The 14,358-nt window shown below is 40.3% G+C and overlaps 2 protein-coding genes and 1 non-coding gene across 3 annotated transcripts; 2 read left to right on the forward strand and 1 right to left on the reverse strand.

Annotated features, from left to right (window-relative positions):
• Positions 1-967: 967 nt before the first annotated feature.
• cfap276 (cilia and flagella associated protein 276) lies at positions 968-3,001 on the forward strand. Its single transcript, XM_073819922.1, has 5 exons — positions 968-1,100; positions 1,247-1,363; positions 1,523-1,638; positions 2,614-2,726; positions 2,823-3,001. Exons 1-5 carry the CDS (start codon positions 1,023-1,025, stop codon positions 2,891-2,893), a joined length of 495 nt encoding a protein of 164 aa, XP_073676023.1. The 5' UTR covers positions 968-1,022; the 3' UTR covers positions 2,894-3,001.
• Positions 3,002-3,106: 105 nt separating this feature from the next.
• On the reverse strand, positions 3,107-3,502 carry LOC141287825 (small Cajal body-specific RNA 2). Its single transcript, XR_012339549.1, has one exon.
• A 442-nt stretch (positions 3,503-3,944) lies between these two features.
• Positions 3,945-6,765, forward strand: LOC141287535 (protein FAM107B). Its single transcript, XM_073819697.1, is given in 6 exon segments — positions 3,945-3,990; positions 3,993-4,084; positions 5,783-5,810; positions 5,967-6,111; positions 6,255-6,399; positions 6,581-6,765. Coding segments are annotated over 6 exon segments (555 nt in total). The 3' UTR covers positions 6,680-6,765.
• The last annotated feature ends 7,593 nt before the right edge of the window (positions 6,766-14,358 follow it).

Consider the following 14,358-nt stretch of genomic DNA (forward strand, 5'->3'; position numbering starts at 1 on the left):
TGGCATCATGTGATACACAAGCTTCACTTCAGGATTCCCAATAAGATTCTCAGCATGTAATCTAGTTTTCCATTAATTTTTATGTACCTTACATGACATTTTTTATAGAAAGCACTGGCCTAGTCATGTTTGATAATGTTGGATGTTTATAATAAACAATAATTCACCAACAGCTGCATTAGCTCGCAAATGTGTTATTCTTTTAATGTGGGTTAAGCCAGTAGCATCTATCTGTAATAAACAACATATAATAAACAGATATTACGATATTTCAGAAGACTACTGTAGCACCTCACGTTGCGGTCTCAGAAAAACTGTATAACGCACAGTAAAGTAGCACCCTACCTCTTTGCAGCTGGGTAATTCCGTTGCCTCCGTTAAAAATAAGTGAAGCAAAAATATAACAGAAAGTCTTTGCGTTCCAACAATGAAAACCACATGGCTTAAAAACATTTCTGTTTCCAAAAGATATGTTACCTTCAAGAAAGGCGTGTGACAGTAACAGACGTGCTGTGCTTTTATCCAGACACTGTTTGCACATACTAAACGTGTAATGCGCTCAGCTTTCCTATTGGTCGGTCTCTTTGGGATGGAGCTCCAAATGCAAACGTGTCCGTCTTGTATAGCCACATGTCAAGACACTAAAATTTGTTAAGACTCAATAACAAAAAAAAGACAACATTAATAGTACTCCCTTAGTTTTATAAGGAACAATGACCCAAGAACACGGCTGAGTAAAATGGGAAACTCATACGTAGCAGCAAATTCTGGGGAAACCCAGTTAACAGCTACTTAATTAACTTAAAAGTTAATTAAGTTAATAGCTAATTGATATAAAGGTTTACACTAAAAGCACTTGTTTGTAACCTTATATAATCTGTGTCTCCCTGTGTGGACAGACCTGACGCTTACAGCTGGTTTCTAGGCAACGGTAGGAGGGACAACAAAGTGCAAGTAAAGATCCCAAACCATCGATCTGTTACATTCCACAAGACTTATTTGGATACCTTTATTGTAAAATTATGCCACAAGAACGAGATCCTTTTCCATTCCCGCGATATGAAAATGACTATACATTAACAGGAAGTAAGGAAATTCAGGTAAGTCAAAATTATGAACTTTAAACTTCATAACCGCCTACCCGTTTCTATTTACTTATCTAGCTCGTAAGCCTGATTGTTAAATACAGCCTACATTTTCATATATTAAGACTACACGTTTTTCACTTTTTACCTTGCGTTTTCAGAAACTGCCATATGACAAGCCAACCCATCTCGCACAAGATGATGAACCCTGGAGGAGACTTCATAACACGACAACACAGGCCAGCTCTCGTCGAAATGTCTTTCATTATGATACTACAGTGAGTTGATTTTACCTCGAAGGTGGGCTTGTATTTGCTGATTACTACTTAAAAATAAATGTAGGTAACCTAAGGTAACTTTAAATCAAAACGGAAACGTGTTCTGATTCAAAGCGTTGTGTTTTTGCAAAGCACTGACTGCTATAATGTTGTTTCAAGGCACCAAAGGACAGTCTGGACATTCATCTAAAATCAACATACGATCATCATCTTGGATTGTTTCGAGACAAAACTCAAATCGTGACGCAGAAGGAAACTGTTGCGTTGGATAACGGGTTAGGCCTCTAAATAACTTATATTGAACAGGGGCCAATATTGATATATAATGATTAATTAAAACAGTACTTTACATCTTTACAATTTTTTTATTGGTACTTCATTATAATAAAAGACACAAAAACAAAGACAAACTGGACAACATACACTACCAGTCAAAGGTTTTGGACAGAAGGATTTTTTTAATAAGTCTCTTCTGCTCACCAAGCATGCATTTATTTAATCCAAAATGAAGCAAAAGCAGTCATACTGTGAAATATTTTTACTATTTAAAATAACTGCTTTCTATTTAAATATATTTTAAAATGCATTTTATTTCTGCGATCAAAGCTTAGTTTTGAGCATCATTACTCCAGTCTTCAGTGTCACATGATCCTTCAGAAATCATTCTAATATGCTAATATTATTATCAATATTTAAAACAATTGAGTGCCTTTCTTTAGGATTCTTTGATGAGTAGAAAGATCCGAAGATCAGCATTTATCTGAAATTAAAATCTTTTGTCACATTATACCATTCAAAACCAGTATACTTGAGTCAGTATACTTTTACTTACTATTAAATTATAGAAATTAATATTTTAATTTACCAAGGATCCTTTAAATTGATCAAACGCGTTGACAAAGACATTTATAATGTTACAAAAGACTTCCATTTTAGATAAATGAGCATTCTATTCATCAGCGAAACCTGAAAATATTCTACCGTTTTCAACTTTTTTTTTTGAGCAGCAAAAAATTCTACTTTGAAAGCACAGAATAAAATACAATTTAAAATATATTCAGACAGAAAACAGTTACTTTAAACAGTGACAACTTCAACGTTTGTACTGTGCTTTGGATCAATGAATGAAGGCTTGGTGAGCAGAAGTTTTTTTTCTTACAAAAAAACCTAAATCTTAGTGTAGAGTGTTATTTAACTTGAAGGCTCAGTAAGGCTCAAACTCACAGTCATTGTCGTGATTTTTCACACAGGACACTGAAAAACAAAGAATTGGAGGACTCAATGGGTGAGACCGAAAACAAAGGAATTAGAGTGTGGGTCGACACCCAGAAGGCGTCTATATACAGTATTAAAGGGTCCATAGGTGGGATTTAATACTTATCCCAAAAGAAAAATACTTTTCCTTAAAAAAAAAAAAAAGTGTATTACAGAATTTAACCAGACTGTTTCCCCCCTACAGAGTCTCATCACACCGCCTCTACAAACCGAGGTTACTCTCGAAAGCATGATGGCGGCTTTTACTCTACGTAACAATACAAGTTAAGATGACCACCCGTATTTCCAGTTGGTTTGTTCAACAATGGGTATCAGCAATACCACGTACAAGGTTGAAATAAACGAGAATAAAAGAAACGTAAATATGCCGGTGTGGTCTCTTCTGTAAACGGATTAACTTTGCAATAAATGTGGCATGCAGCTCCGTGGTGCTCACTGACTTCAAGGACTCACTGATAGAAGTTACGGTGAGATCAGAATCGCTGTTATACTCAGTGAACAAGCAAGGCATATCGGACCGAAATCCAACATCCTGCCTGTTCTAGTATATCTGATCGATTCATCATTTCTTACCACAGTTTCAACTGTGGATGCCCTGAGTTGTGAATAAGCCTCACGATCATCGCTACAAAAGCTCGCGAGTCGGTTATTATCATCTCCATATCCGAGCAGGGCAACAACCCGGACCAGATCAAATAAGATCATGGTGTAGATTTTTAAAATAATCTCATTCACACACACATACACACATGCACACAAACAAACAACCACTCTCTCATACTCACTCCACACACACGCAACGACATTCACGCAATGACCTCACATCCTGGTAGTAGTCAATAAGTAGCACTTTGGAATCATGGGAAGGGTTTAAGCAAGCCTAAAAATCACACTGCCCTCTTGTGGTTGGCAACAGTGACATTAAGATAACGTATTTATTTTTGATCAATTATACAATTATAATTCTTATAAATTAATGATTAATGTTTCAATACATCAATTAAATCTATTTTGTAACTTAAATACAGAGGAATAAACAGAAAGTAAAACTACAAATCGATAGAACACTGAATCTTTTGGTTCAATAAACAACCTTTTAACTATCCATTTGCTTATTTAACAAGCAAAAACACAAGTCTGTCTGTGTTTTCCAGTTGTTTTACTGAGAAAAAAAATAAAGAGATCAAGACTTGATATTTCCAAGGAAGGACGACAGTTAAAATCAGCAGCACTGATGTCTAGGGTAATTAGTTAATCTGGTATCCTACGTGCCTCGTATAGGTTCAGGTTAATCTGGAACGGCGTAATGAGCTTCAGCGTAATGTCTGCAACAAGCATCAATGAACATAAACAGAGCAAACGCTGACCGAAAGCCACAGTCTCGATACTAGCCGCACAATGCTGGACCTCAACACGGCAAAAAAGCAATCAACCGTATGCGTGGAGGTGAGTGTTGTTTGAACAAATATGTTGTCAGAGATTATTTGATTATTCCTAAAAGAATAATTTCTGTTGTTTAATAAAGTCACTCTCTTTCAAAGGTAGTAACTGAGTTTAGCAGTAGCACACTTTATGTCTACATATGCTGCAGATATGGGAATTAAATGTTGTTGTTGTTGTTATTTTTTTAATCCAGTTACTGTTCCATGTTTCACTTAATGAGGAACGACATTTAAAATTGTTTGTTTGTTCTTTCATTTATTTAAAGTTAAGGTAAATGTCCACGAAACTAGAACCATACAGAAGCTGCTATCACTGCTGGTCTCAGCGTTTTTATGAAGTCGTTCACTGTTGAATTAACGGTGGACTTAATTTTTAAACTAAAGTTAAAATTTCCTGCCACTTAATGGCGTCAGTTCCAGTAGCTAAGTAGTTTTCATATGACCCTGTAACAAACTATTGCACAATATGGTTATCATAACTTGCATGAGTCATTCATTTCAGTCAGTAGTTTGATGCCATGTTGTTTCAGGAGTGTGGAGACAGGACGTGTGTGGGTTTTTCTCAAGTACTTTTGTGGTAAAAGTACATAGAGTAGACACTAGTAAGGCGAGTACAAACAAAAAAGCTGTCAAAAAACTGCGTTATTTAGTATTTAAGATTGTGAAATAGCAAGGCCTTTCAATATTTATTTGGTGGTTTATATATAATTAATATTTTTTATATCTTTGTACATTGTGTACACCCATGGCAATTTTATGTAATCATAAAGCATCAGTTTGGAGAAAAAGAAGAAAAAAGGCCAGGGGTGTGTTTGGTGTGGCTGACACACAAATGGCTCCTGAGCGTGGCACTGTAGGACCAGAGTAAGCTGGTTTATCCCAGTCTTGGTTATAAACATGTTGTGGGCAGGATGCCCAAAAGATTAATGTCTCATTAAGAGGTGAACTCGTCTAGGTTCCTGAAGCGTTCCTGTAGCTCAAATAGTATAGTGCTGGCAATGCCAAATTCTTAAGGTTCACATGGAGTGCATAAAGAGCTATAATGTGTGTCCCTCGAGTACAATGCAAGTTGATTTTGGATTAAAGCATTTGGCATTTAAAAACAACAACTTGATTTAAACAGCCAGAACAAGGATTCACATGATTGATGTGTAACCAAATATTGTTTTTTGACTGTGGGTTTGTGCTAAAGTCTGTGTATGTGTCTTTTTATATAAATTTAATATACAAAATGTATTTAAATGTAAAATACATAGTTATTGGTAGATATAGTAGTTTATTTAATATTGGTGATCGTAGCAATTTTGCAAATATATTCATGTTTGTATCTAATATTTAATGCTTACTAAGGAAGTCCAATTTTGAGCGTCTTTCCTCGTCATATGATTTCAGAGCCTGTGTTTCAGAGGTCATAAGGTCAAAACTTAAGAACGCCTCAGTGTTGAGCTATAAATGGCCGTCTTTGCTTCGTTCTTCTGTGTCAGTAAATCAAGCCAACACGCATTAGGAGGCAGAGCATGTGGCATCTTGGTTCACTGAGCTGATTTGATTCTGTGCTTTCATCAGCAGGTGGACATTCTGGCACTGTTACTCCATTTTAAATGGCATGCTAAATGTATTAAGAAGGAACCCATTCATTTGGCAGAAGTGATTTACTTCATTAATCTTTTTCTTTTTTTTTTTTTGTTAACTTTCTCTCCAGCGGCCAGGATTCAGACATCACAGAAAAGGTACAGACACTGACTACATTGCATCATATAATATGTGTAAACCTGTAGACATAGGTTTATACATCTTACAGTTTGCTTCTCATAAACATGTTGTGTCATAACTGACGATTTGCTGGAGTTCATTGGTTTAAACGTTTCCCCTCTTTGTCTTTTCAGAGAATTATGTGTGTCATCCTCCTGTGTCCCCGCAGAGCTCAGACAGTGGAGACGAGTTCATTCAGCTCAGGAAACTGAATGGCTCACCCGGCGAATGTCCCAGTCGCCAGAATCTCCATAAGGAGCTTCTGCTCGGCCACAAGAGGTGAAGAGCAACATCTAAAAGAGGTTTACTTTGCAAATGATGGAACACACACAAGGAACCCAAATACTTTACAAAGTCTAAATGACAAATCTTCACTAACCTGCACCTATCCATACAAGCTGTGCCCTTTTTTTGTTTCTCAGAGGCCTGTTGTTGGAGGAGAAACCAGAATTGCAGCGTGTTTTACAGCAGAGGAGACTTGACCTGCACAGAGAGCAGGAACTTGCCCTCCGACCTCCTTCTGACCTGGAACAAGAGCTCCGTAAGAGGCAGCAGAAAATGCAGGAGGTACTGACCAATCTCTGTCCACTTAATGTTCCTCATTACTGAAATGGAGGTCAAGAGTTTTGCCAGATGTAAGGCGAGACATTTTGTCTTGGATGAACTGAATCACTGTGGCGATGCAATTTGAGTGGATTTCTGTATTTCCTATATTTCTTAGTTTAAAGTTGCAAATATTTCTCCACAGTATGAGATGGAGGAACAGAGGCGCTTGGAGGATGAGAAAAATGTTCCAGAATTTGTACGAGTGAAGGAAAATCTGCGCCGCATACAGTTGACTGAATGATACAACTGAAGTGTCTTTGGAGAAGAAATACGCCTTGTAATTTTTACAGTTTTCATAAAATAAAATGTAAAAAAAAAAAATAATAATTTAAGTGGCATACAGCTATAATATACTTTAGTATTGAAGCACTGTATTTAAATGTACTGTAAATCTGAATCAAATTAAAACTATTAATGTCTTGTATAATATTATGCTGTGTTTCTATTTATTCCCCCTCAATTTTCATTTATCAAACACCGTTAGCCTCAATTAATACTTCTGATTTGTGCTATGACTTTATTACCCAATTTGGCAGGTGACAATGGTCATCATATCTGGGCATATTACTTAATTATAATCTGTTACTGATTTCCAATTACATTACAAATATGTATTACACTACACTTTTCTTAATCTGACTACTTTTACATTACTTTGGACCCAACTTAACGCATTGATTTTAAATGCCATATTGATATAAAACGTAGGTCCATTCAGTGTAATAATCGGCATAACGTGCATTAAACATTACATTAGTGTCACAAGGAGGAGTCAGAGACGTGCGGATCCATTTGCAAGGCTTTATTAGAATAGTCAACAAGCAGGAGTAAACGCCAGGAAACAGGAACAACGTAGGTAATCCGGGAAACAGTTCAATAATCAAGCAGTGGTCGCAAATGGCAGGCAGCAGGAATCAAAAACGGGGTACACAGTCCAGAGTCATACACAGGCAATCCAATCCAGAGAAACACGCTTAGAATAATGACCATGGGAACAATTAGACTTCGCAAGGTGGCTGTGTGTGAGAGTGGCTTAAATGCAGTCAGTAAATGTGAAACAGGTGTTTGCAGCAATCAGATCAGTGGGAAATGAGGAACAGATGTGTGCAGTGATTAGTGCAGTGGCTTATGGGGATTGTAGTCCATGAAGTGTGGTGCAAGAGTTCATGATGACAGGGAAGACCAGATACGTTACATAGCCCCTCCGCAAGGAGCGGCTTCCAGACGCTCTAACCACCTTAACCATCTTGAGGGTGGTGGAGCGGAGGCGGAACAGGGGGAGGGATGGAGGGCCAGGTCCATGTAGTGGTACTGGAACCACGAAATGAGGCGGAGCCGACGGAGGGAGAAGCCATGGAGGAGGAAGGGTTGGCTCCTGCATGGGGCCGACCGACGGAGGTAGAGCCGGTGGAGCCCGAGGCGGAACCGGAGAGTCGATGGTCCTGGGCGACACAGAGGATCCGGAGGGCCAAGGCGGAACCCAAGGCTCTGGCGACCCCGGCGGAGATGGAGGTCCGGAGGTACGCAGCGGAGCCGGAGTGACAGAGGATCGAGGCTGTGCCCACGGGAGGGAGGAGGTCCACAGAGCCGGCAGGACGGAGTGACGAGGCGCAGCCGGAGGAGTAGAGTCCAGAGGCGAAGGTGGGGTGACGACTGACCGGGGCGGAGCCGGAGAGACGATGGAGCCCGGAGGAGCTGTTGGGCCGACGGCCGACAACGGAGACGAGGGAGCACAGAGCCGGGGTGGAGCCGCAGGGTCGGAGGACCGAGGTGGAGTCCAGGACTCTGAGACTGGAGGTGATGGTGAGGGGTCCTTCAGTCTGGACACCGATGGCGACTGGCAGTCCCACGGCAAGTCCTCTGCCACGAAGGTGGGATGGGGGTGAGTAGAGGGACTGTCAGGAGACAGAGGTGGCAGGACTGGAGCAGCAGGGAGGGTGGGTGGGAACAGTCCATGCTTGAGCTCCGTGACCAGAACCGGGCAGACAGGAATCTCAGGACGACTGGATGTAACCAGCGGAGTCTCTGGAAAGCTGGGCGGAACCAGCGGAGGCTCTGGAATGCAGGGCTGAACCAGCGGAGTCTCTGGAAGGCTGGGCGGAACCAGCGGAGTCTCTGGAAGGCAGGGCTGAACCAGCGGAGTCTCTGGAAGGCAGGGCTGAACCAGCGGAGTCTCTGGAAGGCTGGGCTGAACCAGCGGAGTCTCTGGAAGGCTGGGCTGAACCAGCGGAGTCTCTGGAAGGCTGGGCGGAACCAGCGGAGTCTCTGGAAGGCTGGGCGGAACCAGCGGAGTCTCTGGAAGGCTTGGCAGAACCAGCGGAGTCTCTGGAAGACTGGGCGGAACCAGCGGAGTCTCTGGAAGGCAGGGCTGAACCAGCGGAGTGTCTGGAAGGCTGGGCGGAACCAGCGGAGTGTCTGGAAGGCAGGGCTGAACCAGCGGAGTGGAGCGGAGCTCTTGTGAAGCGGGCTCTGGACGACGCTCTTGTGAAGCGGGCTCTGGACGACGCTCTTGAGGAGCGGGCTCTGGAGAACTGGACGACCCCAGCGGAGATTCAGGAGGGCTGGGCGTCTCCAGCGGAGACTCTGGAAGAGCAGGCTCTGAGCGAGCGGTCACTGGAGGGCGCTCTGGCGGCGCAGTCACTGGAGGACGCTCTGGCGGCGCAGTCACTGGAGGGCGCTCTGGCGGCGCAGTCACTGGAGGGCGCTCTGGCGGCGCAGTCACTGGAGGGCGCTCTGGCGGGGCAGTCACTAGAGGGCTGGTTGGGAGACCAGCTGCTCGAACCGACAGCAGCGGTGGGTCCTCCACGCTAGAAATTAGCCTTTGCCACCCCGTGGTAAAGTGTAGCTGCTGTGGTTCTGGGCTAGCAGACCTCTTGTGCTGTGGCTCTTCTAGAACTCTCACAGTAAGCGGAGAGCCGCATAACACCAACGCATAATTCATAAAGTCCTCCACCGGACACTTAAATTCCCCTCCAGGCAACAGCGATTTAATGGGTTCATTGAGTCCAAAGCGGAATAAGTCCCTCAGCCATACTTCATCATACAAAGGTACTTGAAGTGATAACCTACGAAACTGTAGTACATAATCCTCAATGGGAAGATCTTCCTGTCGGAGGAGCAGAAGTTGGTCGACTGGGTCCATGTTGTGATGCTGGTGGTTGAATAAAGCCGCTGGATCCGGGTGTGGCGAAGTCTTCTGTCACAAGGAGGAGTCAGAGACGTGCGGATCCATTTGCAAGGCTTTATTAGAATAGTCAACAAGCAGGAGTAAACGCCAGGAAACAGGAACAACGTAGGTAATCCGGGAAACAGTTCAATAATCAAGCAGTGGTCGCAAATGGCAGGCAGCAGGAATCAAAAACGGGGTACACAGTCCAGAGTCATACACAGGCAATCCAATCCAGAGAAACACGCTTAGAATAATGACCATGGGAACAATTAGACTTCGCAAGGTGGCTGTGTGTGAGAGTGGCTTAAATGCAGTCAGTAAATGTGAAACAGGTGTTTGCAGCAATCAGATCAGTGGGAAATGAGGAACAGATGTGTGCAGTGATTAGTGCAGTGGCTTATGGGGATTGTAGTCCATGAAGTGTGGTGCAAGAGTTCATGATGACAGGGAAGACCAGATACGTTACAATTAGATTTCAAAAACTGAGGTTTGTAAAGGTACTGCAGGGGGTTTGTGAGATTAATGAAAAGCTAATCATTAATCTTAAATTTAAAATTAAAGTTAGCCATTTTAAAAATGAATTGAAATGAAACTGTTCCACACTTCTGACAAAATTCTTTGTTCACCTGTATGTCTTGTGACCACTAACCAAAATCAGAGCACATGCAAATGTGATTAAATATTTATTTTAAAATCTCAGGGGTACTTCAAGTAAATTAGTTGAAAGGGGTTCAGATAATAAAGTTTCAGAATGCACAATAGCATTACATGTTATTTACACAATGGCAATAAATTATTCATTTATTGATTCCCCCTATTTTTTGAATTTTTCCTTGATAAAACAGTCTATTGCTTTCATACATTAAAGTCTTCCAGTTTTGTGGACATTCACACAAAGATCAGTCATTATTCAGGTGTCAACATAGCATTTGATCACTGATTTACTAAAATCATTTTCAGGTTTCAACATTGCATCAACTGCTAATGAATGCATTTTTATTTGGATTAACACTTCTTTGTCTTTAAGGACATTAAAATGCACATTCGCAAACGTTTTAGTCATCTGATCCTCTTTCACCTAATATATTTACTATCACATTTGCATTTTCATTGGTTGTCTGATGTTGTTTATGGTCACATGACATGCAGGTAAACGAATAAAATATTTCCTTTTTTTTAGTGTGTTTTTATTTTGATTTTATAGTGATAAACATTTAATTAATTATTAGCTTTTCATTAAACTCAGAAACCCCTGCCGTTCCTTCACAAACACCAGTTTGTAAAACCTTGATGTAATATGTTTATAGCACTTCATGTTGTTAATATTTGTCAACATGGTACGAAATTCTCCTATTTAAATCAATGTGATGAGTTAAGTCAAAAGTAATCTAAAAGTTATCTGTTTAAAATGTGTAATGTAATGGATTACGTTACTAACTACAGTTTTTGTCATGTAATTTGGAATCAGTAACGAATTACAATTTGTAAGTAATCTACCCAGCTCTGATTACATGACGACAGAAACACATGGTTAAATAACATACTGAGTGAAAATACAAAATAAACATTAATGTGTTCATCAGTGGATGATGCAATGGTAAAACACCCAAAATAATTTTTTTGTAAATCCAGTGGACAAATGCTGTGTATAAACAGTGCCTTGCAAAAGTATTAATACCCCTTCATTTTTTCAAATTTTTTTTTGTTGCAGCATTATGTTAAACTGCTTTAAATTAGTTTTCCCCACATCAATTTACACTCCATACACCATAATAATGACAAAGCAAAAAACAGATTTGCAAATTTTACAAATTTATCAAAAATAAAACACTGAAATAAGTACATTGCATAAGTATTCATACCCTTAACTCAGTACATAGTTGAAGCACCTTTACAGCCTCAAGTCTTTTTGGGTATGATGTGACAAGCTTTGCACATCTGTATTTGGCAATTATCTGCCATTCTTTGCCTCACCTTTTCACCTCTCAAGCTCCGTCAGCTTGGATGGGGCTGGTAGACATTTTCTAAAGTCCTAGTTGTTCCAATCGTCTTCCATTATGGATAATGGAGGCTACATGCTTCTGTGAACCTTCAATGCAGCAGATTTTTTTCTGAACTCTTCCCTAGATCATTGCCTTAACGCAAGTCTGTCACTGAGCTCTATAGGCAGTTATCTTGACCTCAGGACTTGGTTATTGCTCTGATATGCATTTTCAGCTGTTAGACCTTTTCTGAGAGGTGTGTGCCTTTCTAAATCATACTCATTCAAATGAATTTGCCACAGTTTAACTCCACTCGAAATGTAGTAACATCTAGAAGCAATATGAATGCTCCTGAGCTAAATTTTGAGTGTCCCAGAAAAGGGTATGAATATTTATGCAACGGGATCTTTTCAGTTTTTTATTTCTAATAAATTTTCAAAGTTGTTACAAACCTGTTTTTGCTTTGTCATTATGGTGTATGAGATGTACAGTCGTGGCCAAAAGTTTTGAGAATTACATAAATATTGGAAATTGGAAAAGTTGCTGCTTAAGTTTTTATAATAGCAATTTGCATATACTCCAGAATGTTATGAAGAGTGATCAGATGAATTGCATAGTCCTTCTTTGCCAAGAAAATTAACTTAATCCCGAAGAAAACTTTCCACTGCATTTCATTGCCTTCATCAAATGACCTGCTGAGATCATTTCAGTAATCGTCTTGTTAACTCAGGTGAGAGTGTTGACGAGCACAAGGCTGGAGATCATTATGTCAGGCTGATTGGGTTATAATGGCAGACTCGACATGTTAAAAGGAGGGTGATGCTTGAAATCATTGTTCTTCCATTGTTAACCATGGTGACCTGCAAAGAAACGCATGCAGCCATCATTGCGTTGCATAAAAATGGCTTCACAGACAAGGATATTGTGGCTACTAAGATTGCACCTAAATCAACAATTTATAGGATCATCAAGAACTTCAAGGAAAGAGGTTCAATTCTTGTTAAGAAGGCTTCAGGGCGTCCAAGAAAGTCCAGCAAGCGCCAGGATCGTCTCCTAAAGAGGATTCAGCTGCGGGATCGGAGTGCCACCAGTGCAGAGCTTGCTCAGGAATGGCAGCAGGCAGGTGTGAGCGCATCTGCACACACAGTGAGGCCAAGACTTTTGGAAGATGGCCTGGTGTCAAGAAGGGCAGCAAAGAAGCCACTTCTCTCCAAAAAAACATCAGGGACAGATTGATCTTCTGCAAAAAGTATGGCGAATGGACTGCTGAGGACTGGAGCAAAGTCATATTCTCCGATTCTTTCCGATTGTTTGGGGCATCTGGAAAAAGGCTTGTCCGGAGAAGAAAAGGTGAGCGCTACCATTAGTCCTGTGTCATGCCAACAGTAAAGCATCCTGAGACCATTCATGTGTGGGGTTGCTTCTCATCCAAGGGAGTGGGCTCACTCTCAATTTTCCTCAAAAACACAGCCATGAATAAAGAATGGTACCAAAACACCCTCCAACAGCAACTTCTTCCAACAATCCAACAACAGTTTGGTGAAGAACAATGCATTTTCCAGCACGATGGAGCACCGTGCCATAAGGCAAAAGTGATAACTAAGTGGCTCGGGGACCAAAATGTTGAAATTTTGGGTCCATGGCCTGGAAACTGCCCAGATCTTAATCCCATTGAGAACTTGTGGTCAGTCCTCAAGAGGCGGGTGGACAAACAAAAACCCACTAATTCTGACAAACTCCAAGAAGTGATTATGAAAGAATGGGTTGCTATCAGTCAGGATTTGGCCCAGAAGTTGATTGAGAGCATGCCCGGTCGAATTGCAGAGGTCCTGAAAAAGAAGGGCCAACACTGCAAATACTGGTTCTTTGCATAAATATAATTTAATTGTCGATAAAAGCCTTTGAAACGTATGAAGTGCTTGTAATTATATTTCAGTACATCACAGAAACAACTGAAACAAAGCAGTTTAGCAGCAAACTTTGTGAAAACTAATATTTGTGTCATTCTCAAAACTTTTGGCCACGACTGTAGATTAATGTGGAAAAAAATAAGTAATTTAAAGCAGTTAAACATAATTCTGCAACAAAACGTGAAAAAAATGAAGGGGTATGAATACTTTTGCAAGGCACTGTATAAAGAAAGGTCAAAATACGCACATCCAAAGCATCTTGGCCAGGTGCAAGATCAAAGGGTACATCAAATTATACAAAAAATATCTGCACACGTCTGACGAAAGTCTTTGACCAAAACGTTGCCACTTTTAACTTTTTCTAAATAAAGGAGAAAAACAGTGTGCAGTTCTTTCTGACTAGTGACTAGTCTTTGTGTGAATGTCTACAAAACTAAAATAAATAATATGTAATCATGTAATCCATAAAAAGTAACTATAGTCTGATTATGAGTATTTTAAATGTAATTTAATCTAATTACAAGCACTTATTTTTTTGGAATCTGATTACATAATCCAAATTACATGTAATCAGTTATTACCCAGCTCTGATTGTTATATACTTTAAATGGGACTTTCATATTGACTTTCATATCCTCACAGCCAGTCAGAATACCCCAGCAACCAGAGCTGGGTAGATTACTTACAAATTGTAATCAGTTACTTATTCCAAATTACTTGACAAAAATTGTAGTTAGTAACGTAATCCATTACATTACACATTTTAGGTAATATAATCAGACTACTTTTGGATTACTTTTAGATTACTTTTGACCTAACTCATTTATCACATTGATTTAAATAGGATAATCTTGTACCA

Source organism: Garra rufa, chromosome 15 (genome assembly GCF_049309525.1).
Source record: "Garra rufa chromosome 15, GarRuf1.0, whole genome shotgun sequence".
NCBI classification, from domain to species: domain Eukaryota; kingdom Metazoa; phylum Chordata; class Actinopteri; order Cypriniformes; family Cyprinidae; genus Garra; species Garra rufa.